This window comes from Platichthys flesus, chromosome 7 (genome assembly GCF_949316205.1).
Source record: "Platichthys flesus chromosome 7, fPlaFle2.1, whole genome shotgun sequence".
Lineage (NCBI taxonomy): Eukaryota > Metazoa > Chordata > Actinopteri > Pleuronectiformes > Pleuronectidae > Platichthys > Platichthys flesus.
In genome coordinates this window covers 27,468,361-27,496,248 of record NC_084951.1, presented here as the reverse complement: position 1 = coordinate 27,496,248, position 27,888 = coordinate 27,468,361, and the positions used below count along the sequence as shown (strand labels likewise).

Genomic DNA, 27,888 nt, shown 5'->3' with positions numbered 1-27,888 from the left:
CAGACGATAAAACCTCAGGAGTAATAAACACATTCAAACATTTGTAAATTCTGGGTTCATTTCATTACAGATTGGAATAATTGAAGCACAACACTTTGTCATTTAAAGGAATGCTTTATTGATATCCAAACATATACAATCAAACCAAAAACTGATTTAAATCATAAGCTTCCACATCTGATCCCTTTTAATAATCTACATCAGCTGGAACTAAATAAAGCTATGAGTATATTCTCCTGTCGTCCAGCGTCGCCTCCACTTCCCATTGGCACCAGAACTCAAATCACAACTGAAAGAAAAGTACACAATCCTCTTCTATCCAGATCCCACTGATTTACAGATCATAATCCCAAGGTCGCTTTATAAGCAATTCACACTTTAATCTATTTTAATTGAGATTTTTTGGAGTGAGAGCTAAAATAAATGACACTGATATAAACGTGTTGTAGTGAGCGTCTCACGTTGGCAAAGCACAAAGTCAGAGAGAAGTTCTTACATGTTTAAACATTTGTTTTTAGCTGATGGCAAATTAATTATACATATGATCATTCTCTTGAATCCACATCTATAGAAAGAAAAATAAACTATGCTGAAAAATATCAACTAACAAAACGATCAACACAAAACAAGAAAATATGCAAATGATCGAATCTGAAGCAGTTTGACAGGAAGTTGGTTTTTTAAAATGTGTTTTTACTTCAAGTTTGTTTTTTATAGTTTAAATCTTCCCGGGAAGTTTTGGCTGAATCATTTCATGATCTGAAATGTTAACGGTCTTAAATCATTTCTACTTCAGCCAGTTTCCACCTGAAGAAAACACGTGAGGACGTTTAGAGACCAGAGCAACGCTGAATAATCCAACATCACGCACAGCAACTCCAGAAAGAACCAGTGTTCCCAGTCCTCCCTCTCAGACGCTGCTCAGGATCCAGTCAACACATTTTTAAAGTTCCCTTCACCACGGATCGAGTGCACTGAACCTTTCAATCAACTCTAGTTTCACATTAGCTCTGTTACCGAACGTTTGCATCGTGTTCACTGTGACCTGAAAGGTTTAACTGTAGGGCTCGAGTTAGAATCCTCCTGTGAAGGAATCTTTAGTGATGAAGCCAGATCCTGGAGCTCACGTCCACTCACAAGACTTTGAGACGGACTTTGGCAAAAATGAAACAGCGTCTGACACCGAGCAACGTTTTGAGAGTTCAGGGTTTGTTCCTCCATCGAGCCTGAGGTCACATGATCATCATGAACCTCCAGCTGATGGTGCAGAGCCACATCTGGGCTCCACGTTGTTTGGGAGGTGTCACCACTAGGAGGCAGTGTTGCCCGTGTATCAGCGCACTTTGTGCCAGAGAAACAAAAACTAGAAAACAACTTTTTCCATATTCAAGAGAAAAGTGACGGGTGCTGCATCACAACGTGTGTGTGTGTGTGTGTGTGTGCTGGGGTGGTGCAGGTGTACAACAATAAGAGCAACTGTGATTTTGTGTGTCTTTTGGCCTGTGCAACGTGTGTGCACCATCAGGACATTTAGTGTGTTAACAGAAGTGCATTGTGGGCTCGTTGGCAAAGCTTCAGCAGCAAGATGTTTGTTTAAGAACCTGTCAGACCCCCCCCCCCCCCCCCCTTCCTTCATCCAACCAGTCTGTTCAACAAAGACAAATACGTACAAAACAAAGTACACCTCGAGTTCTACAGCTAAAGAACGGGTGAAACCTTTAAAGTGAGTAAGGCCGATAGAAAAGCGCCGATAGTGTTACACAGCGAAGCATCGCCCCCCCCCCTCGTCACCAGGAGGAACCGAGGAAACAGCCGAGGAAGGAAACGAGGAAACAGTCGAGGAAACAGTCGAGGAAACAGTCGAGGAAACATCGTCGCTCCGAGAGAAGGTTGAGATCGAACGTCACGAGCTGCATCTGAACCCAAACCTCCTCCGTGTTCCTGCCCCCCCGACGGCGTCACATCCAATGAGTCAGTTTCTCAAACGTTAAATTTTAGATAATAAGCAGGAACAACAGACAAGGCGTCAGTGTCTCGTGTCTGCGAAACTGAATCATTCTGAGTTTCGTCTCCTGCTCCCCCCCCTCACTACCCTCCCGCTGACGATAGATTTATTCATATATATTTATACATATTGATAAAAGTTAAGTAAAAACATTATGCAAAGCAGTGTAAAAATAGTTTATAATACAAAATGGTTTAAGGTTTTATTTTTTCAGTTTTTTTACAGGAGACCTTGGTCGTCTTTGCATGGTGGTTATGGTTCAACTGAGATGAGCACATGCATGTAGCAGGTCCCCCCCCCCCCCCCCCCCAGCCCAGGTCACACCACTGACCTCTGACCTGTGAGTGAAGCTGGGGACGAGTTGGGGACGACTGAAGCAGTCAGAGAGAAAGTTGAAAGAAATATTAGAGTCAAGCAGCGAATCAACGGTTTTCCTTATGCCCCTAACCCCCCCCCCCCCAGGCTGCAGATTTCCTGCTTCCTGATCCAACACCCCCCCCCCCCCTCAGGTCAAATGACCACAATTCAGTTTGATCAAATCTTTACAGACTAGCTGAACTCGCTTTGGGCCTCGTGACCTCTGGGGAACGAAGTGTTTCTAAACAACTTCAGGTCAAAATGAAAAATCTGACATCTTAGTTTTCCTTCAGTTTTCCTCGATGATCAGCTGATGTGTTTGTTTTGGACGTGATGATGTCACCGGGGAGGAAGTGATGATGTCACCGGGGAGGAAGTGATGAAGTGACTAAAGCGACGAGTCTGTAAATTATTCAGGTCGACAGATCAACAATAATTTTTTCAACAGTGATGCAGAGGAGTGCAGGTTGACCTTCGACCTCAAATTCACAAGTCCCCCGCCTCTGCCCGTCGGCGCTTTGGGGCGAGTGAGTGGAGGTGAGGCGGTGAGGTGGAGGGTCAAAGGTCAGGGCAGAGCCTGCCGTGTGAGGTGATAACAGTACAGTCTCAGGTCATGAAGGAAGGTGGCAGCTAGGAGGGGGGGGGTGAACAGGAAGTGGAAGAGGCGGTGTGCGTTCAGAAAGGCGGGTTCTCCTGAGTGGGGGTGGAGTCGGTGGGGGAGCCGATGGCGTCCCCGTTCCCTCGGGGGCCGACCACCTTGTACTGCAGGGGGCGGAGCAAAGAGTCGTTACTGCTCCTGGTGAGCGGCTCAAAGAAACACTCAATTAACAGATAACAAAACTACAGTGGTGAAACTTCATTTCTAACTTTTTCTGACAATTCATAGAAACTTATGATTAATGAAGAAAAAAGATTGTTGGATTATCAATAATAGAAATAATTTAGTTGTAGCTCTCATGTTTACACCTGAATTCATTTGACAAGCAAGGTTCTATAGATCTGTAGTGAATCACTTCACTGATACTTTAAACTTATGTGGAATAAAATCATTAAATCCTGAAATCAAAGAAAATGAATTTTACTTAAAGTCGGTGAAATCACCAAATTAACACTTTGTAAGTTTGTGATGCTACAACAGAAAAATCAGAAGGTTAAAAGAATACTTCTCCCTCAGAAGTTTATATGTTCTTTTCACATTATCTTAACTTTCCAGCTCTGATTGGATTAATATTTCTGATAACTTATTAATAACTACTGCGTGTTCTCACCTTCAGGTTCCCCATCTTATCCTCAAAGGACTTGAAGGTGGCAGAGTTCTGCAGAGCAGAGACACAATCACATTCATGTTAGTATCACATGAAACAACTCATGAAAACAGAAGAGACAGAAAACTAGAAACAAACAACAGTTCACTTTTTACACGTGTGACTTTTTACAATGAATGTTTTCTACATGTTCACAGTGAAGAACACAACACCAGCTCGTTAGACAAACACTGAACCACACAATCGTTACCAACTAATGACTCATGTTTCCTGCTAAATTCAAAATGAAAAGGTTTGAGAGAGAGAGAGAGACAGAGAGAGAGAGAGAGAGAGAGAGAGAGAGAGAGAGAGAGAGAGAGAGAGAGAGACAGACAGAGAGACAGACAGAGAGACAGACAGAGACAGACAGAGACAGACAGAGAGAGACAGAAAGAGACAGACAGCAGCAGATCAGTGTGTTACTTTACCTCATGGCGGGCATACTTATCGAGTGGCGAATGGAATAGTTGCTACTTTGAAAGCGTTAAAGAGGAGACAGAGAAGTGCAAGTGTTATAAAGCAAGCAGCGGCAAAACACACACACACACACACACACGCGCACACACAGACACACAATGCAGAAAGTCAAAGTTCAGATATTACTTCACAAGGTGAAACTAGGTTCTGCCAAAGTCTTAATAACAATGAATTCTCTAAGTTTTCAGTCATAATGAAAAGTTACAATTATTAAAACACTAGAACAAAAAACAAGTATTTCCTTTAACCCACAGAGACGCAGGGAGAACTGCACATGGTTGTGTGTTTGCAGAGTGATTATTAAAACCACAGCAGAGGTCAACACGCCTCACGTCCGTGTGCAGGAGGAAACACTGTGTGTCCTAAACATGTAGACTCTGTGTCAGTTCACCACATGACCAGGGCGTGTTAGTCTTACCCAAAGGAATTCGAGAAAGGTAGAGCTCTGCAGGGAAACCAAGGCAGCCATTCAAAACAAAAAGAGAGAGAGAGAGTGAGGCACAAGCAGCAGCAAGGACAAATCAAAGACACCGAGGAGGAGGACGACACGGCAGGTGAGACAGTGGGTGAGACACGGCGGGTGAGACACGGCGGGTGAGACAGTGGGTGAGACAGAGGGTGAGACAGAGGGTGAGACAGTGGGTGAGACAGTGGGTGAGACAGTGGGTGAGACAGAGGGTGAGACAGAGGGTGAGACAGAGGGTGAGACAGAGGGTGAGACAGTGGGTGAGACAGTGGGTGAGACAGAGGGTGAGACAGTGGGTGAGACAGAGGGTGAGACAGAGGGTGAGACAGAGGGTGAGACAGTGGGTGAGACAGAGGGTAAGACAGAGGGTGAGACAGTGGGTGAGACACGGCGGGTGAGACAGTAGGTGAGACAGAGGATGAGACAGAGGGTGAGACAGTGGGTGAGACAGAGGGTGAGACAGAGGGTGAGACAGAGGGTGAGACAGAGGGTGAGACAGTGGGTGAGACAGTGGGTGAGACAGAGGGTAAGACAGTGGGTGAGACAGAGGGTAAGACAGAGGGTGAGACAGTAGGTGAGACAGAGGGTGAGACAGAGGGTGAGACAGTGGGTGAGACAGTGGGTGAGACAGTGGGTGAGACACGGCGGGTGAGACAGTGGATGAGACAGAGGGTGAGACAGAGGGTGAGACAGAGGGTGAGACACAGAGGGTGAGACACGGCGGGTGAGACAGTGGATGAGACAGAGGGTGAGACAGAGGGCGAGACAGAGGGCGAGACAGTGGGTGAGACAGTGGGTGAGACAGAGGGTGAGACACGGCAGGTGAGACAGTGGATGAGACAGAGGGTGAGACAGAGGGTGAGACAGAGGGTGAGACAGTGGGTGAGACAGTGGGTGAGACAGAGGGTGAGACAGTGGGTGAGACAGAGGGTGAGACAGAGGGTGAGACAGAGGGTGAGACAGAGGGTGAGACAGAGGGTGAGACAGTGGATGAGACAGAGGGTGAGACAGTGGGTGAGACAGTGGGTGAGACAGTGGGTGAGACACGGTGGGTGAGACAGTGGATGAGACAGAGGGTGAGACAGAGGGTGAGACAGTGGATGAGACAGTGGGTGAGACAGTGGGTGAGACAGTGGGTGAGACAGTGGGTGAGACAGTGGGTGAGACAGAGGGTGAGACAGAGGGTGAGACAGTAGGTGAGACAGAGGGTGAGACAGTGGGTGAGACACAGCGGGTGAGACACAGCGGGTGAGACAGTGGGTGAGACAGTGGGTGAGACAGTGGGTGAGACAGTGGGTGAGACAGAGGGTGAGACAGAGGGTGAGACACAGCAGCATAACCCCAGAGACGGACGCCAGCAGGGACACTTCCGTCCTGTTCACACTACAGCAGACACTAGACGTCCTCCTGTGTGACCAGGTGAAGATGTCCTCGCTCTTTATTTTCAGTCTGTGATTTTATGTGAAACACAAACTGTGGTTTGTAAGTTTGTGTGAATCTCTCACAATGTGCAGCTGCAGTGTGTTCTCTCCTCGTCCAAAACAAATGAGGATTACAGTTCCTCAGGTTTCAACACAACATGAACTCATCTGCAAACTGAACAACAACTAACAGGAAGAGTTACGACAAACAAGGAAAACGTGTGACATGCAGCGAAGGACCTGACAGACACATGAACCGGAAACAGCTACACACACACACACTGCCACATAGGCATCTACACACACACACTGCCACATAGGCATCTACACACACACACACACACACACAAAGAGCAATCAATGTGTGTGTCTGAGTGGAAACTTGAATATAATGAGAGACGGCGATGTGAGTCAATGAGGACTGGTCAGACTGGGAACAGGAAGGAGTTACTGGTTCTTCTTCAGTCTCGTTGTTCTACAGTCAAAGTTTCATCTCAACACAAAGTCACTCACAGTTCTACTGTGTGTTACAGAAACAACACAAGTGTGATTTTAGGAAAGAGTGAGTCACTAATGCTACGGCCTCGCTCCATTCAGTTTGATGTGATGTGAATGAAGCTGTTTTCAGATGTTTTGTGTGTCAGTGAAAACAAATGAAGTTGTGTTGACCCACTTGTTGAGTTGAGGAAAGTGTGAGTGTCTCCTGGTTTCTCTACAGCTCCACTTCTATATAAACATCCACAGCTACACAACAGATGAGCAGATGCAGTGAAGAAGAGAAGGTTTCCTGTTAAAGAAACTAGAATCCTGGTCATAAGACTTAAACTGGTTATGATTAGATCATAAATGATGGTTGTTATTGAACTGGATTTCTACCTCCAGTAAGGAGCTCATGTTTTCATGTTTGCTGTTGGATTCATGGGATTTGGGTCAAGAGAGAACTCATTAGATCTGGAGATGATCTGAAACATGATCCAGGAAATCCACTTTCTTTGACATAGTGAGAAGATAAGTTTTCTTTTTTCATATTTTCACAATTCCCCAGAGAACAATGGGTTGTGAATGAATATTTCCAGTCAATCATTCTCTTTCAACACTGTTCACTCTGCTCATTTCTTCTTGCCGCCGAGCCAGCGTCGGCCATTTTGGCTCTGTTTCATTGTACCTCATATCACCAAGCCTCCTGCTGATGGCCGTGCCCACTGTGCTGATGGCTGCACTGGTTTTCTGTCCTGCCTGGGAAAGAGTCTCCTGAGTCTTCTTGTATCTAGAGAGGGGACGGAGGGAGGGATGGAGAGAGAGAGAGAGAGAGAGAGAGAATAGAAAGAGAACAAAGGAAAGACAAGAGGGGGGGACAGATGGTGGAAGATGTAGGACAGTGGGGAGAATCAGACAGGAGGGGCAGAGAGGAAGAGGAGGGGAGGGAGACAAATGAAGAAAGAAAGAAAATGGATGGAGTGAAAGAAAGAATGAAGAAGATAGACGGGGGGGGGGGGGGGGGGGTTGGGGGAGTAAAGAAGTGGAACTTTAGAACAAACCATTCTACCACAAACATTAAAATTAATCTAACAGTGATTTAATGTGCGTCAGTAAAATCAGCTCATTATTCATTTTGCCTCTAACACAACTTTAAACAAACTGCACAATTCAAACAAGCAGAAGAACTGAATCAAATAAAATAATAAAGCAACCCCCCCGTCTATCTTCTATCTCCCCCCCCCCCCCCCCCCCCCCCCCACACACACACGTAAAGACACCTCAGCTCATTGGATCAACTCACGCTTCAGAGTGGGTGATGTCATCCAAAGTGGCCGAGGCGGACAGATATCTGAAGACACAACAGCAGGGTCATGACACAGGGGACAGACACACACTCACAGTACAGTAGAGATCACAGTGTGCAGCTGGAGACGGGATCTTTACTGTTTAACTCACTGGGGACGGTTTTATTAACATAATGAAAAATCATAGGCCAGGAGACAGCTGATGATTCCTAAAGACTCACAAACATACATGTGTCTTTGTGAGGACACTCATTGTGGAGACCCTAACCCATAACCAGCTGAGACCTAACCGTAAACCTCCCTGACCCTAGAACCAAGTCCTAACCCTGGACCGGTCCATTACAGGTGGGACAGAAAGTGAGGACGGGACTAAATGTCCTACACACACACACACACACACAGAAGGAACTGCATTTCATTTTGATTGTACGCTGGAGCATGGAACAAAGATCATAATGACATTAAAAAGTATTCAATAGTCTTCATGCACCCAGACACACACACAGTGGACAGTGTCTAGGAAGAGAGCGTTAGTGAGTTTGTGTTCCTGAGAACGCACAACCCGAGGCTGACAGGAGACCTCCCTTCATCTGGAGGAGCATCGAACCACCGGACTCTGAGTGACAGCAGCTGAGATGTGTGTCTCTGGATCCAGATGAGACACATGGGGACGCTTCAGGAGACAGCTCTCGTCTCAGACCTCACACAAGGCTGGTGTCTGTCTCCAGACTGACACCAGGACAAGGCTGCTTACTGTACAACACAGTGACTACACACACACACACTGTCCATACAGCACTGTGACTGCTGTGTGTCTCACAGCACAAATACACAAACACAAAGTGTTTCTCTTTCACATCTGGAGGCTTGTATGTGGACTCATTTCTTTTTTCTGATCTAAACCTTTTGAGTGATGTGTGTAGAAAAGGTGTTGAGCTTTATTTTCTTAAATTCTGAAATCATATCTCCCCTAATATTCCTCATTTATCATGTTGAGACTGAAACAAAGCACAGCAGCAATTAAAACATTGAAGGCACAGACGTGGAGTGATTGATTTTCCATCTCAATGTCTTTGTGCCTCCAGCGTTTTCATAATTCATAACCCATTTCCCTCTGTGGACATCACGTGTCCTATGACTAAGCAAAACCCTCTCTCTCTCTTCCCCTCCCTCCAACTCGCCCTCACATTCCTCTCCTCCTTGTTCCTGCAGGTCTGGTGTGTGTGTGTGTGTGTGTGGGGCTGAGCGGCACAAACACACACCTTACTGCGCTGTGTGTAGCATTGAGTGTGTGTGTTGTTCTTATCAACAATCATGTCCTGCTGCTCTATGTGGATATTACAGAGGTCACGATTCTACAAATACACAATCTGATTTGATATATTTTTAGCACTGATGGTTCTGCAATCGTTACTGTTAAATAAAACTTTAAATCAAGTCACAGATATGTGACTCTTATGTGATTGGTCCAGCACGTGTATGGGCGGGAACATGACGTCATAGCGCAATGATCACAACTGCAGATGATGTCACCACCACCAGATGGCAGCGTTTGTATCCGTTAACTTCCTGTTTTCAATATGAGAAAATATAGTTGTTGTCCATCTTTATTTCTGGTCTCTGGTCTGAACAGGTTTTTACTTTAACACAAACTGAGACTCTAAACTTTGTGTGAATCTTATAAAGCTCTTGTTTAAAGCTGCAGAGAAGCGCTGCCCATCTTTAAGTGTAGTCGAGGATTAACACACTGATGTGTGAGCATATAGGTAGAAGAAATACGACAAACCAGTGCAGCTGATGTGGTTTGTGAAGACGTGTGTTAAAGTGGAGACCAGTGTGCTTTCAGAGTCACTCTGTGATCTTTCCATCCAGTTCATTCTCCAGCCACGGTGAAGACTCCATGAGCACCAGACCTCCCAGCAGCTTCGTCTCATGGAAACCAGCAGAGAACTCACAGATTCAAGTTTCCTCTATGACAACGTCTCCCTGAGGAAACTGAAGGTCACACACACACACGTCTGGTTATGGAGCTAATGAGTTCTGTTCAGATGGAGCAGAGTTCATACGTCTGAGCTGTGACCAGCTCATTTCCATTTTGAACCATGAAGCTCCATCTCTGATAGAAACACCTGAAGGACAAACCTAAGACTTGGACCACGAGCTTCACCTTTACCTACATCTGTGGGAGACTTGTCCCAGAGATGATTCATAACCAACACACAACACGGCTAATTCTGAATGTTGGTGAGTCACTGCCTCCTTTACGGTCCACATCCGGCCTCAGCCACTCAACAGATCGTTCCCTCCTCCCTCAGGCCCTGGCGTCACGTGCAAACATTACCAGTAAGTGGCTTATTGATCCACTCACATTTTATAAATGTAGGTGGTCGATTTCTGCTCTCAGGGTAAAATAACCTCCACTTCCTGATGGCTGCCAGATGAGGATTAGAACAAAATCAAACCGTACATTTGAGTTCCATCCCCTCAGCTTGAACACAAACATGCTCAATGAGGCAAGTTGAAGATGTGATATCAGGTTGCTAACATGAAGAGACAATCGTAAAACTCTCCATGGATTCTTCTTAATATAAGATCTAGGGCACGTGTAACAGATCTGAGGGGAGATCAGAGTCCCAGCATTACTGACACTTCCCCAGAATTCAACAACTGAAGACAAGGTGAAGTATTGAATTCAGATGAACCCTGGAAACTACAGGTTCTCTCTCAACCTACAGACAGAGACAGGACTCATCATCGTCTTTCCCTCAGAATGAGACTTTTTAAGACCCCCCCCCAGACACCGTGTAAATCCTCAACAGGGTCAGACACACTTTCAAATAAACAAGACTAAACTCATCATATATCAAAATGAGCCTGATAACCCTGACAGGTGGGGATCGATCACATCTGGACGGATTTCTGGAAAACATCTGACAATCTCCAAACTCGATCCATGTGCTCCTCTACCACATGTAATTCAACTCGACCTCCGACCAGACACGGAGTCAAACCCACAGAGGACGGACCGAGCAGCGTTCTCAAACATGGTGAGGAGGTGAGAACAGTGAGAGCCCGAGGACGAGCGTGAGAGAGCAAACAGCAGAGCTGAGGACTCCGATCCAAACGGGTCACGCTCTCATGTCTCAGAGGTTCTCACGAAGCTAGAGACACAAGGACGTTCTGCTGCCTCCAGCCCCCCCCCCCGGTCGGAGCAGCCCGGCTCCGTTAGCTGATCAGGAACTCAATTATAATCATCATCTGAATAACGTTTATAATCATGTGCTCAGGGTTTCATGTGCAGGGTCTGAGTCATCAGGTTGTGTCCCTGCTATTGATCGAGATTCCTCAATTCAAGATGAGATGTCCGTCAGTCATAATGTTTTGCATGTGAGCAGCTGAGGTGATCAATAATCAAACCTATAAACCTATTTTCATGATCCTGTTTAAATTTTTTTAAATAAAAAATATAACGGCTGCAGAATTCATTATTTTTGGACTAGAACTAAATGAGCATAGAAAACATGTCAGAGTTGTAAATTAACTTTCACAGTTGAACAAGCCAGTCTTCATCCTTATGAATTATTATCTTTAATGAGACTTAGAGCTCAGACTGTCACAGCCCCTTGATAATGATTATAATATTAAGGATTGCTTCATCACCCACTGACTCCAGTAACCAAGGACCAGTAAACTGGGACATTTTGATTGAGAGAAAACATCCGTTGAGAAACGAGTGAAACACGAGCTCATCCAGAAGCTGCTCGATATCTGCTCCTTACACCAAACCTGGATTCATCCTGAGCTGCTTGTGAATATTCAAACTGTTTTAGAAGATAAACAACAAGCATCTGTCTAAGATGAGATGTGAGCTGTGAGGAGTACGTACGCGTTGGAGGTCTGCACGTCCTGCCAGCCCTTGGTGAGGTTCTGTTTGAGCTCGTTGAGCGGGCTGAGGCCCAGCTTCCTCTTCAGCTCGGCGGCGTGTCTCTCTTTGGCTGATAGGACCTGACGCAGGGTGTTGATCTCCTCCTCCACCTGGAACACCAGAGACAGAGGCTGGAATCAGAAGCTCTTCCTGGAGCTTCAGCTCTTTAGCAGAAAGATGTTGATTCATGATACTCGTGATCCTTCACTGCAGAATCTGATCCAACTCATCTTTCTGCTCTGACTCAGTCCTGCTGCTCTACAGAGGAACTGGATTAACGCCTGAGAGTTGTTTACCTCCGCCAAGCTTACATCAACATCCCATAATGTACGTTAGTGTATGTAGTGAAGACTTGAAATGGAATAACACCTATAAACTGTATTTGATGAAGATTAGCAAATTCATTACAGTGAGGTCACAGTGACATTTGACCTACATCAAAACCATAGATTATTGAGCTCGGAGATGAAAACAGAAATAAAGGATATGATCCGACCCTAACCCTAACAATGAGGGTATCCCCCCCCCCCCCAACAGAACTTCAGGGTCAAAGAAATCATCACCAGTTTAATATCAAACCAAGTTTGGCCCATATCCCGTTTCCTATGTTCAAAATGAGTTTTGGTTTAAGATCCATAAATGAAAAACAGATTTTGGTTTTCTAATTGAATATGAAAGAAGGTAACATGTAAACACCTGGTGGTGTTGAGTGGGCCGGTTCTTACCCTGGTGAGCTCAGTGCGGAGCTCCTCAGCCTCCTCCTCCGTCAGGCCGGGTGGAAGAGGGTTGAGCGGAGTGGCCACGGCCCCCTCCACCACCACCGGGTCCGACTGGGCCTCTGCGTGATCCACACCCAGGCCCTTGTTAGGAGAGTTCAGGTTGATATCTGAGAGGCGTGGGGGGGAGACAGGACACGTTAATGGAAGAGTGAAGTGAAGCAGAGGGACGAGCAGATCACATTCACACCAGAGGAAGTGTGAGACACCCAGAGGGGTTCAGTCTCCATTTCAGTGACAGCACAGAAGAGGAGGCCAGGAACAGACCAGTGTGACCAGTGTGACCAGCAGGAGGTATCAGACAGGAAGAGATGGAAACAACTGACGGAGCCAAGACCAGAAAGGCCTGAGTGACCGAACATCCAGGGATTGGAAATGAGGAGATTTTATTGATGCATTTCCAGATCAAATTTCTTATTTTTTTGGGGGGGGGGGGGGGAGGAGGAATAGATCGGAAACATGAGCTGTTTTCAGACATGAACTCCAGAAGCAGCAGCTTGTTCCTGACATGTTTTGTAGTCAGTGTTTGTGTAGCAGCAGCAGGTTGTCGTGTCCGACTCATTCACAACAGGAACATGTGGGGGACATCCAGGCGAGGGGCGGAGCCTGTAGAGCAGCAGGAGGCGGGACATGACGTATAAACTCTGCTGTGGACAGATCAGTGTTGTTGTTTACAGCTCATCCACACCGGAGTCGGCCCTCATCACCAAAAGATCTGGAATCTCCTCGTGTTTCCAAGTGGACGTCTTCGTCTTCTACCCCAATGTGCAGGTCATTTGTGGTTCTCACATTCAGCCCCTTCAGGACAATGCCCGGACTTCAGTTCACGTCTGAAGCAGCTTCACTTTACAAACAGCACTCGTTTCATCTTTCTTCAGGACGACATCTGTGAGAACTTTACAGCAGCGATTTAAGACCTGTCGGCCTCCGTGACAAATGGAAACTGGTTCTAGATTTCCATCGCGATCAAGATCTCTTTCAGGGAAAACATTTTACTTTCACTTTCTACAAAAAAAGAACACTGACCTAAACTAGAGAGAGATATGAAAGACAAATAGGATTAAACTACTTAAAGAACAAAAGCACACAGATTCAGCAAAAGGCATATATATATATATATATATGAAATGTATAAAGAGCTCAGGCAGCAGGAGTTGTGCTTCGGTCCAGTAGGTTCTGGTGGGAACACAACCCACACCTCAGCCGTGGAGACGATTATCAGAAGTGAGTGAGTCTCAGTGTTTTTCAGCTTTTCCAGGATTAACAACCGGGATTTAAATCAATTAAAGTCCAGTAAACAAACACTTTGTGAAACCGAACTCAAGCCTCACATTGCTTATGAACACAACAACTTCCACAACAGTGAACACAATTTTCCACCTCACTTCAAGCATTTTAAACCTGAAGCATGTATACGCAACACTGAGTTCAACACCACTCTGCTACAGCCACAGACACACACACACCCACGTCAGCAGCTGTGTGTAGCAGGAGACTCAGATTGTCAGGATCTGCAGGCAGCGCTGGTGAGTTTCAGTTTCCGGATTCACGCTGGTGACGACTCCACCCTGAAGGTGTATTGACTCAGAGTCAGACCGGCCCTCAAACACAACAGCAGCGAGGGTGAGATAAAGAGTGAGATAAAGAGATCAGAAAGAAAGAATGATAATGAGGCTCAGGTACAGTTTATGTAGTTCATGTTTCCACGTCTCCTTCAGACATTTCCTACACTTCCCAGAATGCCCCCTGACAACATCCCATCAGTCCAAGCTCTGCTCCTTCTAATCAAACCGTAGCTGCTCATGGAAGTTGAAGGTAGTTCCTCTGACCTCAGCCAGTCGTCTAACCAGTCTGCAAACACGAGGCACGGAGGTGATAACGGCCACACCCCTCAAATCACCACCTCGCAGCTGCAAAGCATTCTGGTCTAGTTCATGCTAAAAAACAGGAAGACTAAACATTATAACCACAATCAACATGGACCCTGAAAATCAAACACACATGACAGACATCTGTTCCTATCATTAACAATCACTCAGGTGTCATGTGATTCTGTCCGAAGCAGGAAGAGGCAGCAGCTCGGTCAAATGTCTTCCTCATGTGTCTCACAGCATCGTTTAGGAAGCGGCAGTGGACAGACGTTCACTCCAGTTTGTCATCAAGATGAATTTTATCACTTCCTAAAAGCCGGTCCCTCTCAGACACAGGAAGCCGCGGACATGTGACATATCTGTGATGGCCACTCAGTATTACAGAGAACAGGATGCAGCCCTAAGTGTCTCATTAGTCCATCTCCAGAGGGATTCTGCTGACGTGATGCTCCCAAGACACCGCAGCTCAACTAATGTGATCTCGTGTTAGTTCATGAAGGTTTTAACGTTCAGGTTATACTAAGTGGTTTTTCTGAAGAGCAGATTCAGATTTTATACATTTTAGAGGCTGCAGCCTGTGAGAGGATTCTGTCTCGTTTAGCTTCAGTCGTACACTGAAGACTGGACGTGTTCCTGGCGTGTTCCTGACGTGTTCCTGGCGTGTTCCTGGCGTGTTCCTGGCGTGTTCCTGGCGTGTTCCTGGCGTGTTCCTGGCGTGTTCTGGATGTTAGAACTAATGTCTGAGTCAGTGTCTCTGGACATGTTCTGGATCTTCTCCTGCAGCCTCCTGGTAAAATGTGTGTAACATGTCAGAGTGAGACCATGTGAGGAACCAGCAGGACAATGTGTGGAAGCTTCCCAGTGAGCGAGTGGACGAGTGGACGAGGTTTCTAACACGTGACGTGAAACTGGAAGAACACAAACATCTCAGGATGAAGAAGAGGAGCCGGACACGTAGAAGATGAAGACGTAAACTTAGAAACACGAGGAGGTTCCAGATCTTCTGGTGATGAGGGCCGACCCCGGTGTGGATGAGCTGTAAACAACAACACTGATCTGTCCACAGCAGAGTTTATACGTCATGTCCCGCCTCCTGCTGCTCTACAGGCTCCGCCCCTCGCCTGGATGTCCCCTACAGGTTCCTGTTTGAACGAGTCGGACCCGACAACCTGCTGCTGCTTCACAGACACAAACTACAGGACGTGTCCAGACAATAAAATCCGGAGCTCATGTTTCAGACTCTGATATAATAAAACTGACATGAGACAGAGCTGAGGACATTGACCTTTGATAATGTCCACATCCTAACATGAGAGAGCCGAGGACACATGAAGCAGGAGACATTTATCCTTGATAATGTCCACAAGCTGCGGACACATGAGAGCTGAGGACACATGAGAGCTGAGGACACATGAGAGCTGAGGACACATGAGAGCTGAGGACACGTGAGAGCTGAAGACAAATGAGAGCCGAGGACACATGAAGCAGGAGACATTTTTTTTTGATAATGTCCACAAGCTGAGGACACATGAAGCTGAGGACACATGAAGCTGAGGACACATGAGAGCTGAGGACACATGAGAGCTGAGGACACATGAGAGCTGAGGACACATGACGCTGAAGACAAATGAGAGCTGAGGACACATGAAGCTGAGGACACATGAAGCTGAGGACAGATGAAGCTGAGGACACATAAGAGCTGAGGACACATGAGAGCTGAGGACACATGACGCTGAAGACAAATGAGAGCTGAGGACACATGAAGCGGAGGACACATGAAGCTGAGGACACATGACGCTGAGGGAAGGAGGAGACATTTGTCGCAGCTGTTTACGTGTCTCCAGCGCTAAGCTAGCCTACACATGCTAAGCTAACAGTTCACGTTACCTTGACTCGCGGGATCCATGACGAGAGGTGACGTAGTTCGTGTCGTCAGGAGACAAACTGGTGTAAACGGTGCGGAACTGGAACAACGGGACTTTTATTCCGGGTCTCAGCTTCACTGGATCCAGAACAAACAGCGACGACGACGGAACCACAGAAGAAGAAGAGCTGAGTGGCCAGCCACATCCGGTCTGGGGTTTCAAAATAAAATCTGCGACTCATCCTACATCTGCCGGGTCAGAAGAGGGATTGCGTCACAGAGGCGCGACGGAACCGTCCCAGTGCGACAACAGCATTCAAGTTTATCTGGACTCCTCATTGGATGAGAATCATCCCAAATCATACATTTATGAAATAAATTTCTTATGGATTCATTATATTAACTTGACGCTGACATGTTCTCAAAAATGAGAGAGAAACACCATTAAAATGTAAATCCACTTTGTGTGTAGTGATCATATCTGTGTGTAGTTCAGTGGGTGTGAAAAAAGCTTCTAGCTATAGTGACTTAATATTGAATCTACGGGGATGTTCAGTTCACAAGAGTTTTTATATTCACTCAAGTTAAACATATCACCTACATATGAATGTGTGTTAAATGTCAGTACTCAACGGAACAGCTGACTCATTCATGTTTAAAACACAGTGGACACACACACACACACACACACACTCACACACACACATCCACCCGGTGGAGGCGTCATTGTCCGGGACATTTCAGAATGTCAAATAAACTGGGTGTAGTCTTTTTATGCTTTTATTATGAAAATGTTTCTAATCCAGACAGGAAGTTCTGTTCCTAGCTTCTCATGCACATCGATGCTCTTGCATGCCTTTTCTGGCGGGCTGAAGTGACGTCACAGAGTGTGTATAATTTGGCTTCTTTATCGTTTTGTTGATTTTTTATAACTTTGTCAGATTTATTGAGTCATCAGTCAACTAATCTGTAAATTAGATTTTTGTATTCATTGTTACATTTTTTATTATAAAGCAGAGTTTACATAAAGTTATATTTCTTCAATATTAATATTTTCTAGTTTTCTGACAGTAAGTCTTTTTGGGTTCTTTAAGATTTGGACGAAACAAATCAAATGGGTCTTGTTTTGGAAATGTATTGTTTTAATTATTCTGTAAGTCTTCATACCCTGAATAATAAATAGTCAAAAAGAATATTATGAAGAAAATATAATAATATCTTATCCAGGTTTTCTATTTCATGTCTCAGATTTGGAATGACTCAAACAGCTGACCCAGAGACACCAACAAAAACTAAATGAACATTGACAATAATGTTTCGTAAAATAAGTGGTGACATTACAAACCAATTCTGTCATGTCAATTCAAACAGTTATTACATGTGACTTCAGGGGAACAAAATCTGATTTATCAAATAAAACCAGAATCTATGTCCTGCATCACTTAAAACCTTAAAAAACACACACCTGAGGGAAAGTGTGTATTGAACTCACACAGAGGTTTGTGACGTCACCTCAGGTCATCACTGAGGAGTTTTTGAAGTTAGTTTTTGGAACTGTGAATATAGATGGAGAACACGACGGCTCCTGAGAGTGAAGCCAGAGTGTCTCTATCGCCCCCTGGTGTCTGGCTTCAGTAAAGGTCATAAACTCCTCCTCCATGTCAGCAGATGGGATATGGACCAAACAAAAAACAGGTGAGTAGACGTTAAATAAATGTTTGTCAAAGACGCGCTCGAGATCGCATCAACCAGCTACCTGAAGAATAGATTCACTCCCAGGTCACACCCCAAGAGGTCACCCGGGGGTCGTCACACATTAGCGTTAGCTTAAGTCTTCTCGTCCTCAAACATATTCAAACTCCACAGAAAACAAGTAAAACGGTAAAACCTCAATACACAGAGTTACATCTGAAAATGTGGATCCTGGTTTGTTCTCAGGAGGAGCTGTGTTTCTTCCTGTAGGAACAAATGTTCTCTCTGGAGAACCTGGTTTTCTTCCTGTAGGAACAGATGTTCTCCCTGGAGAACCTGGTTTTCTTCCTGTAGGAACAGATGTTCTCCCTGCAGAACCTGGTTTCCCTCCTGTAGGAACAGATGTTCTCTCTGGAGAACCTGGTTTCCCTCCTGTAGGAACAGATGTTCTCTCTGGAGAACCTGGTTTTCTTCCTGTAGGAACAGATGTTCTCTCTGGAGAACCTGGTTTTCTTCCTGTAGGAACAGATGTTCTCTCTGGAGAACCTGGTTTCCCTCCTGTAGGAACAGATGTTCTCTCTGGAGAACCTGGTTTTCCTCCTGTAGGAAGAGATGTTCTCTCTGGAGAACCTGATGTTCTTCCTGGGATATCTCGATTTCTCGCTCCAGGTCGATGATTCTTTCCAGATGGATCTTGATATTTTTCTCAAATATCCCGGTGTCTGTCTGGACCAACATGATTTCTCCCTTGAGTTTTAAGAGGTCCTCTTTTTCTCCCAGGAGGATCTTGAATTCTCCCCGGAGTTTCTCGAGATCTCCCTGGAGTTCCTCTTTCTCAGGCCAGAGACTGTCAGTGTCCTTAGGGTCAACCATTTTTATTACTCCTCTCTGTCAATACAAAATGCTGTATCAACCTAGAGCAGTGAATAATTCACACAGTATATCCTGAGCTATGTCTATATTAATATTTGTAGCAGCATCTCTAATCGCCGTAACTCCTTCTTCTTCTTCTTTTGGTTTATTGGCGAATGTAAATCCTTTGATGATAATGTAACATCAAAGAACTTGGACCACAGCGTGGTTATGTGTGTGTCATTGCATTGCAGTAAAAAATGAATAGGAGTCAATGTCTCTCGCCCATTTAGAGCGAGAGGCAAGCGGGGGTTTTCCGCTACGTTTTGTGTGAACTGCTCTCAGAGCCACAAGTGCAGGTCGTCAGTCATACTTTTATAATCAAACTTGTTAGCTTCACAAGAATGTCACATGAAAGCTAGGAGAGCTCAACGTCTGGCTGTGTCCATGGTTCTACTTTAGTTCTCCGGGCTCCGCCCCCTTGGGTCATATGTAGATCAGTCAAACTTTACTGCCCACACGGAAATATTCCTTTGATGTGATCAGTTTAAGACAAAGTCTCACTGAGGATAAAAGACGAATAGGAGAAGATATTTTACATCATCACCACAAGATGGCAGCGTCAGTATCTTATTCCTACAGTTTGGCAAATACAGTAAACATAATACCATATACTTTTCAAAGTACAAGTACTAAAACATCATACTTGTACGTCTTTTACTACTTGTAATACAACTAGTCCTATACTACGATAATGAATACTGCTGGTATTCCAAATTCTCTCTCTCTCTCTCTCTCTATCTCTCTCTCTCTCTCTCTCTCTCTCTTTCTCTCTCTCTCAGGGGAGGAAGGGCTGGTCTCCTGGTCTCATCCTTCATCTGGAACAAAGCACATGTTTGTATATGAACGGCCATTTGTAGACTGTTCTCATCTGTTTGTATCAAATCACTTTAGAGAGGAACATGAGAGCGACACACACACACCATAAAACACACAATTAAAATACAAACAACTAAATATAGATGCTGACAGATTGAGACAGACAACTTTCTGTAGAGACGTGACACATAGAGACACAAGAAGAGACTGACAGTGAAGAGAACAAGTCTCTCAGTGTGATCTCGTCTACCCTTTGTTAAACATTAAGACATATTCAGACATGTCTTCATATATATTTACAGGTCTCATTGTGTAATGATATATGAAGACAGGAGAAGCTTCACACTGATACTGTATAAACACGTCCATGAACCTGCCGGTGGAATTTAGCATCGAGCACAGGGGATTATTAGTGATGTTGGAATTAATATTGTACCGTTAAAATACAAACAACTTGTTAACAGATTCAATTCCAACAGTTTAATATTTGATGTTTTATTTTACCTCTATTTTGTATTAATGAACCGGATGAAGCAAAAACTACTGAACGGATTCACACCAAACCTGAAGGAGGGATCGGGGGGGAAATGAGGGTTCGGCCCATTGAACGATTTTTTTACATCTTCACAGATTTAGACTCTACATATGTTATTCCCTTTCATCTTATTTTTAGATATTGATATAGACTCTATATACACTTTCATCTATAGTTTTGCTTGTCTCCATCTGTGTGACCGGTTCTTTATAAATAAATTGCCTCACCTCTGTACCTGTGACTTTTTTGAAGATCCAAATAAAAATCTGTATCCAGTGAATCTGAATTTATGAACCCATGGCAATTTCCAATATATGCAAATATACGTGGCAATAAAAATTCTGATTCAGATTTTTGAGTTGTAAATGACTGAACTGTAGTACCAAGTTTCACCACAGGGTGTCAGCAGAGGCTTCTTATAGAGATGAATCTGCACTGAACAAGTTACGTTTTCATTGGAGAAATTCAGTTTAATTCAAGTCAAAATACAAATGATGCAAGTTATTGTTATTATTATTAATGTTGTTATAATTAATGAGAAGCTAATTTAATGAAGACACACGGAGCCCTTTCAGAATAAAGGGCTGGACGCTGACTTCCTGTTGCAGCAGGAAAGTGCACGTGTACCTGAGCAGCGATGGCCTCCTGCTGAGGTTATGTGCAAATGAAGCAGCCGATGTACGCCCACACGTTCTGAAGGATGAGCAGGAAGGCCAACAGGTAGAAGAGCAGGGTGACAGCCTGGGGGGGGTCAATACAGGGAAGAAGACAGGAAGAAATGAGGGGGGAGAGAAATGAAGGAAAGGATGACAAGAGGTGAGATGAAAAGATTGGCGGTGAAGGGAGGAAGGGATTGAGGAAGGAGCTGTGTTGTTATTTGTTCTATTTTATATCTCGTAGTTTCTTCATCCTCCACAACACAAACAGAAAGAAGAGAGGAAGGAGGAGGAGGAGAAGAGGAGGAGAGGAGAGAGGAGAGAGGAGAAAGGAGGTGCAGCCACGTCAGCCGGCAGCTGAAGATGTGACAGCCTGGTCGGTGGTGGTAACCATACTGGGGGGGGGGGGGGGGGGGGGATTTCTCTCTTTCATCCACACTCGCTTGAATCTTTTCTTTCAGAATTCAAATATTAAAACAATTTGGATTTAAAACTTGAAATTTAGTATTTTTGTGTTGGATTTGAATTAATATAATTTAAATTTTTCTTATTCTTGCATAAGTCTGCAGAAAGTATAAAACCTATATACACAAATAAAGAAATAGAGACTGTTTGCAGACAGGTCTGATTCTGTGAGATGTTTAAAAGGTCTTCTAGAGGCTGAAGCTCTGAATGATGAGTTGTACACATGTTTTTTGTACTGTACCTGTTGTGTGCTCATTCCCTCCTGTTCACAGATGGTTGTGTCTTTAATGGAGTCAGGAGCTGCACCTCCCTCGTCTCGTTCCTCCTCCTCCTCTTCCTCTTCCTCCTTCTTGTTGATCAATCCTGATTCTCCATCGTTCTCTTCAGCGTGGTCAGGCTGCGGCTGCAGGTCGCCCCCTGCAGGTTCCTCACGGCCTCTCAGCAGCTCTGGATCTGGAGCTGGTTCCTCTGGTGCTGATGTCGTCTCTTTAACTGCTTCTGCTCCAGATTCCAGGTTCTGGACGGACGACTCCTGATGCTGCTTTAGTTCAGGAAGTTCTCTGGGTTCATCCGGTTCCACATCTGGTTCTTCAGGAACATCCTCCACAGCTGAAAACAAAGAACCTGCTGAGACTGAGCCTGGGAGATCTTCTCTGGATGTGATGTTTGAGTCCCAGTCCTGTTGTCTTACCTCTCATGAAGTCGATGCTCCTCAGAGCTCGCTCCTGTCGGACGAAGTTAAATTCGTACGGACTCAGATTCTCGTAACCGGGCTTCAGGGTCTCGGTCGGACAGGAGCAGGTGGCTGTCTTCACCCTGAGGCCGGAGGGAACCATGAACAGGAGAACAGAGATCAGATCTAAAACTACAGGCAGATGATTCCACTCCACAATTCATTTGTTCTGCAAAACAGATACAAATAATGTGTCTAAAACCAAAGTGAAGGATTTAATCAGTCAATATAAAAGGTTTTTATTTCTTGTCTCAAAAACACAACACTCACTCTGTGATGAGCGCTCTGGAAATCTGAAGGAAGAGAGAAGAAGTGATCACTTCACAGTTTTCATATCTTCACATTGATTCATATTTGATATGAAAAAATTTGAAATAGGAAGATCATCTAATTTAATATATTCTTATATGTTTATATCTGTAATTCTCTTTCTAACTGATCTGTGTGAGTGCAGACTGGAGGATTTCTTCTTCACTTCACTACAAGAGAAGCTGAAATGCATGATGATTACTATGATACTACACTTCCCATGATGCAACAGGCTTGGCATCACCTCACGAGACCCTCTGTGTGTTTTATATAAACCGACTGAAGCTGCTGAGCTGTTTGTCTTTAGAAAGTCACAGGTCGTCCTCTGACCCCTGATCAGTTTACTCTCAGACAGGAAGCAGCCGGACTCTGACCTGAGGCCAGTTCTCACAGACATTTGGATCGAGGTGTTTTACTGGAGGGACACTGGTCCCAGTTCACCTGGATGAAGGCAGCCGGGTCCAGCTCGTCCAATCCGCTCGCTGCTCGCTCCATCAGTCGGGCATTGGCCTCCACGCTGTCCCCATAGCAGCGCACCAAGGCCTGGGCGTGGCCTGTCTTCTCCTCCTGCTCGCAGCTGATTCGCTGAGTCATGGCCTACGAGTGAGAAGGACGACTGTATATATCAAGTTTATTATGGTTGTAGTATATATAAGTGCAGAGTGTGAACCTTGTGTCTCTCTCCCAGGATGCACTTCATCCGGTCGAACCCGTCACAGACACTTTGTCTCTGAGCCGAACTGTTCAGCTGTCGAGAGAAAAGACACGAGATGTGAAATATCATCTGCTGCTTTGAGAACTGTCAATTATGAAACCAAACTATGAAACTAGTTCAATCTGTGAAACTGCAAATAGGTTGGATACAAAAAACAACAAGTGTTTTCACAAGGAGACGGTTTGAGCAGAGAGGAGAGAGAGTGACGGCATCGCTCAGATTCAGATTTGACATTAAGAAATATTTTATTTGATGTATTTTGTTTATTTAAATCAGTTTCATTCAATAAACGTTAAATAAAGTGGAACGATTTTACCGAATGTCACATTGAAGAAAATCTAAGAGAAGAGTCCAAAAAATGTATCTGAAGTTGTTTATGTGACTTTTAATTCTACACGTATATAATAGCAGTAAACGTCAGGACGACTTGCTGCTCCAGACGATGAGGTCTCACCTCGAGGTTCCTGCTCGTCTCCTCCAGCTCGTGGATCAGAGCCCGGACTCGCTCCCTCAGCGTCTCCAGAGAACTGACTCCTTCTCTCAGCTCGTCCTGAGGAACACAAGGGATGTGATACCAGTTCCTTTTGAATCAATAATCTATATTAACCATGTTGCTGGTTGGATCTCCCCCCCGACCTTGTGCTGCTGGTAGACGTCGGTCAGAGGAGCCACCTGACACGACCCATGAGCACCGAACACTTTGCAGAGGGAGCAGGTTGGAACCCGGCAGCTGAGACAGTAGATGTTCAGCTTCTCGCCCTCGTGCTCCGAACACGTCAGCTGACCAGGAGGTGCAGGAGGCGCGGGAGGCGGGGGGGCACTGCACACAGATTCACACAACACTTCAAAATGGAGTTTACAGGTTAACGTTCAGACATCATGTCAGAATGAATGAATCAGCAGGTTGCTTCAGCTGCGTTTCCACTGAGGAACCAGAGGTCGTCTGAAGGTCGTGGGTCAACTACAGGAAAACCGCCAGAGAGTCCTGTGGGTGGAGCTTGCAGGGCTGAAGATCCCTGATTGGTTGAGTACTACAGTGTTAAATTATCAATGTTTTTATGAAATCAAATCAAATCAATTCTTTGTTAGGATCTCGGGTGAATCTTTAAAATAACTCTGACCTGTGAGAGGATTGATGAATAAATCAGTTCCAGTGAATTGATAATAAACTGAGATCATGTGAGGTCACTGTCACCTCGTGGCGTTGCCGGAGCTGCTGCTGACTTCCTGTCTGTAGACGTCGATGATGTTCTCCACCAGCAGGTTCCTCTGGAGGCTGTAGACGCCGTGGCGATCCAGCACCACCTCGTGTCTGCAGGAGGGACAGCGGAATCGACCGCTGTTCACCGTCATGGTGGTTCGAGCCTGGAACAGCGAGGGCTGGAACACACGACCACAAGGAACATGAGGAACATCTACTTCAGTTCCTATCTCAACACCCAGCAGCTGCAGCCGGTTGTCATACAACACAAGTGCATGCTGGGATTTCAGTGATCAAAGCTTCAGACTATGAACTAATCTATTTCTGTAATTTGATTTAGAAACTTAAAGTGTTTAAAATGCCACCACACTGTATCAGTGAGGTCAAAATAAAATCAGCCTGGAGATTAGAGGTCTGACAGAAAGTCTGTGAGGACGCAGCAGAGAAGCGATAGAGATCGAGAGCTGGGAGATAAAGAAGGAGAGAAGGACGGAGGAGAGGTGCATGGAAGGTCGGAGGAGTGGAGGAGTGGAGGTCCTGAAATAGCAGCTGTAATAAGCCTCAGCTGCTGCTGGGATGAGGATCAGAGCCGAGCTGCATCGGCTCCGAGTCTCAAACTCAAGCTCGTTACAAACACTGAACTCAAACTGACTCCAGGTCTGTTCACCAGGTTTCTACAGGAATCACCTTTTAACACCAAACTCTAAATGTCATGATTCATAACATCATAATAACCTGAGGTGGAAAGTTTTTAAAGATATTATAGCATTTTATATCAATAAATCCTTCATCCAGTCATTATAATTGGAAAATGATGAATGAAGCAGAGACCTGAGAATAAGGAGTTCTTTAAATGAGCTGAAGCAGCAGCTGTGAATCAGATCCGTTCAGATCAGAGACTGAAAAACAAGACGACGCGTCTCCAACTTCCTCAAGTTCTCCAGAAAAGATGCCAAGACGTCTCAGATGGCGAGGCGGCCATCTTCCTGGGCGGCTGGTCCCAGGTCTGTGACGTGTGGACATGGAGACAGACTCTGAGACGAACTTAGAAACAGGATGTTTACTCCGAGTGGACGGGAGCTTCATTTGAGAGATATTTATAGTGAATATGTAAACATATGCAAATGAGCCAACAACTGTGAACCAAGATCTGCCAGCTCGTGGTGATGATGTCATTTGGAGGCGGAGTCTGTGCCGTGGAGATCTTGGAGCCGTGAGGTCGAGTCCCGTCGAAACGTCCATCTTTATTTACACTTTATGTTTCTGACTGAAACACAATCCAGTGTCATAAACATCCTGCTTTTAGCTCAGAGCCATAAATCATCCCAGAGCTGGAAGAAAAAATAAATATTCAAGATTTCTGTAAATGAAATCTAGAGCTGAATTGTTCATCTGAGTTTTGAAGTGTTTCCAGGAGCTCGTCCGGTTGCAGATTCACTTCAAGAGCATCTGCAGAAAGGTTCTGTGAAGATCAGTGAACATGAGCAGGAGATAAAACTGACTGTGAAGAAACTGATTCCTGGAGAGAGAGAGAGAGAGAGAGAGAGAGAGAGAGAGAGAGAGAGAGAGAGAGAGAGAGAGAGAGAGAGAGAGAGAGAGAGAGAGAGAGAGAGAGAGTTTCCCACGAAACCAGTAGAGACACTGGGAAGCTTCTGATCCCTGAGAAAAATAATAATAACACATAGACTGTAAAACTGCAACTTTCCCAAAAACGTATCACAATAAACAGATTGACACACACAAACACACACACACACACACACACACACACACACACACAAACACAAACAAAGGCTGTTCGGGTCCTGACAGCTGTTTTTTTTGTCTATGAGCAAACCAGTTAAACATCAGCACCTCCCATTATAGACTCTGATAATCCACTGCACTCACTGCACTCACACACACACACACACACACACACACAGACTCACACGTGCACGTTGTGTGTCCCACCTGGTACAGCTCGTTGGCACACTTCCTGCACAGGTTGTGCTGACAGGGCAGAATCACCACTGGCTTGGTGAACAGCTCCAGACAGAGGGGACAGATCAGCTGTTTCTCCAGAGTCTCCAGAGCTGCCCCCCCCTCTGCTCCTCCGCCGCTCTGCAGGACGCTCAGGTCAACTGACATGGCTGCTCCTCCTCCACCTGGGGACTGACAGGAGGAGGTGAGTCTGTAGGAAGAGGAAGTCTGTGAGTCTGTAGCAAGAGGAAGTCTTTGTTTCTGTAGAAAGAGGAAGTCTGTGAGTCTGTAGGAAGAGGAAGTCTGTGAGTCTGTAGGAAGAGGAAGTCAGTAAGTCTGTATGAAGAGGAAGTCTGTGAGTCTGGAAGAGGAAGTATGTGAGTCTGTAGGAAGAGGAAGTCTGTGAGTCTGTAGGAAGAGGAAGTCTTTGTTTCTGTAGAAAGAGGAAGTCTGTGAGTCTGTAGGAAGAGGAAGTCTGTGAGTCTGTTAGAAGAGGAAGTCTTTGAGTCTGTAGGAAGAGGAAGTCTGTGAGTCTGTTAGAAGAGGAAGTCTGTGAGTCTGTTAGAAAGAGGAAGTATGTGAGTCTGTAGGAAGAGGAAGTCAGTCTTTCTGTCAGTGTCTGTCAGTGTCTGTCAGTATATATATATATAGTGTCTCATGCAGGTCTGCTTCCTACAGAGTAGATGATTAAATCACTTTCAGATTCTTATGCCGTTTATTAAATTTGTCATAACTTCACTTGATATCCAGCTGCTTCTCACGAGTGTCACACTCTAATCGGTCCGTGTGGAAACAAACACCATATAACAATACCATGGTTACATAATAACTGTATTATGCTGTGAGCAAATCCTCTCATCCTCATTATGTTCATGTTTTATGATCCTTTGAAATCCAGTTTCTGCTTTGACATCACGTTAAAGCTTCAAAATGAAAAATCATCTAATTCAACTGAAACTAACATTAACACAATTCAATCTGTATAAACTCATGAATACAGAAATGATTAAAATTATATTGAGAAATACTGTTCTGCAGATTAAAACAACACAAACCCTCAAAGAGGCAGTTGGCTTTCATGAACTAATGATTACTGACCGTCCTCTGCTGTCTGTGGTTCCGTCTGTCGTGTCTGTGATTCGTCTTTGACTGAAGAAATGTGGCAGAAGTTTTCTTTCCAGTTTTTTCCAATGAAATGAAGCTAGTTCCACGTGAGGAGCCTCAGTCCTCCTCCAGAAGATCTGAGCTGCAGTTTGACTTCGGTTTGCTTTAGGTTCAGAGAGACGCTCCTCACTGAAGAGTCACAGACACTGAAGAGTCACAGACACCGAGAGGCTCAGACATCAGCAGCAAGAGAAGCTGAGACACTGAAGAAACGTCTCAGTGGGAAAAATCACAGACAAAACATCTGTCAGTTCAGGAGGAGATGTCAGAGCCTGAAGAAGAGGAGTGAAGCAGCTTCTTCTTCTTCTTCTTCTTCTCCTGTGACGTCCTCAATGAATCAGCATGAGGCCCAGGCTCTCTGAGGTTTGTTAGTTCACCATCCGTGTGTGTGTGTGTGTCTCTGTGTGTGTGTGTGTGTGTGTGTGTGAGTGTAACAGTAGAAAGAGCACAGCCCGGCATGGTCTTAATCTGTCCA

At 45.1% G+C, this 27,888-nt stretch overlaps 2 protein-coding genes across 12 annotated transcripts; both read right to left on the bottom strand.

The window, feature by feature from the left end:
• Positions 1–2,491: 2,491 nt before the first annotated feature.
• Positions 2,492–16,468, bottom strand: tpd52l2b (tpd52 like 2b). 8 transcript variants are annotated; one of them, XM_062391439.1, is made up of 9 exons: positions 16,274–16,468; positions 12,465–12,625; positions 11,701–11,849; positions 7,811–7,858; positions 7,196–7,297; positions 4,562–4,588; positions 4,095–4,139; positions 3,631–3,679; positions 2,492–3,152 (listed from the first exon to the last, which is right to left on the bottom strand). In XM_062391439.1, the coding sequence occupies exons 1-9, from the start codon at positions 16,290–16,292 to the stop codon at positions 3,150–3,152; spliced, it is 603 nt and encodes a 200-aa protein (XP_062247423.1). In that variant the 5' UTR covers positions 16,293–16,468; the 3' UTR covers positions 2,492–3,149. The 8 variants fall into 8 exon arrangements, with proteins under 8 accessions (XP_062247423.1, XP_062247417.1, XP_062247418.1 ...); XM_062391433.1 differs by having other exon boundaries at positions 2,492–3,124; XM_062391434.1 differs by having other exon boundaries at positions 2,492–3,124; positions 4,095–4,136.
• A 2,963-nt stretch (positions 16,469–19,431) lies between these two features.
• On the bottom strand, positions 19,432–27,800 carry trim101 (tripartite motif containing 101). 4 transcript variants are annotated; one of them, XM_062391416.1, is made up of 13 exons: positions 27,348–27,800; positions 26,241–26,460; positions 24,282–24,466; positions 23,723–23,906; positions 23,541–23,636; positions 23,042–23,119; positions 22,813–22,968; positions 22,333–22,355; positions 22,021–22,145; positions 21,571–21,938; positions 20,836–20,949; positions 19,644–19,672; positions 19,432–19,526 (listed from the first exon to the last, which is right to left on the bottom strand). In XM_062391416.1, the coding sequence occupies exons 2-11, from the start codon at positions 26,415–26,417 to the stop codon at positions 20,863–20,865; spliced, it is 1,479 nt and encodes a 492-aa protein (XP_062247400.1). In that variant the 5' UTR covers positions 26,418–26,460; positions 27,348–27,800; the 3' UTR covers positions 19,432–19,526; positions 19,644–19,672; positions 20,836–20,862. The 4 variants fall into 4 exon arrangements, with proteins under 4 accessions (XP_062247400.1, XP_062247402.1, XP_062247401.1 ...); XM_062391418.1 differs by having other exon boundaries at positions 26,241–26,441; XM_062391417.1 differs by having other exon boundaries at positions 26,241–26,434.
• Positions 27,801–27,888: the final 88 nt, after the last annotated feature.

Excerpts from the sequence above, each read along its gene's own strand:
- tpd52l2b (XM_062391433.1), bottom strand. Across the intron at positions 7,298-7,810 it reads GACATCACCCACTCTGAAGC|ATACAAGAAGACTCAGGAGA; the intron begins GTGAGTTGATCC and ends TCCCCTCTCTAG. Across the intron at positions 4,589-7,195 it reads AGGAGGCTTGGTGATATGAG|AGCTCTACCTTTCTCGAATT; the intron begins GTACAATGAAAC and ends GTTTCCCTGCAG.
- trim101 (XM_062391416.1), bottom strand. The coding sequence starts at position 26,417 with ATGTCAGTTGACCTGAGCGTCCTGCAGAGCGGCGGAGGAGCAGAGGGG. Across the intron at positions 22,969-23,041 it reads TCCTGGGAGAGAGACACAAG|GCCATGACTCAGCGAATCAG; the intron begins GTTCACACTCTG and ends TCTCACTCGTAG. Across the intron at positions 22,356-22,812 it reads ACCCGGCTGCCTTCATCCAG|ATTTCCAGAGCGCTCATCAC; the intron begins GTGAACTGGGAC and ends CTCTTCCTTCAG.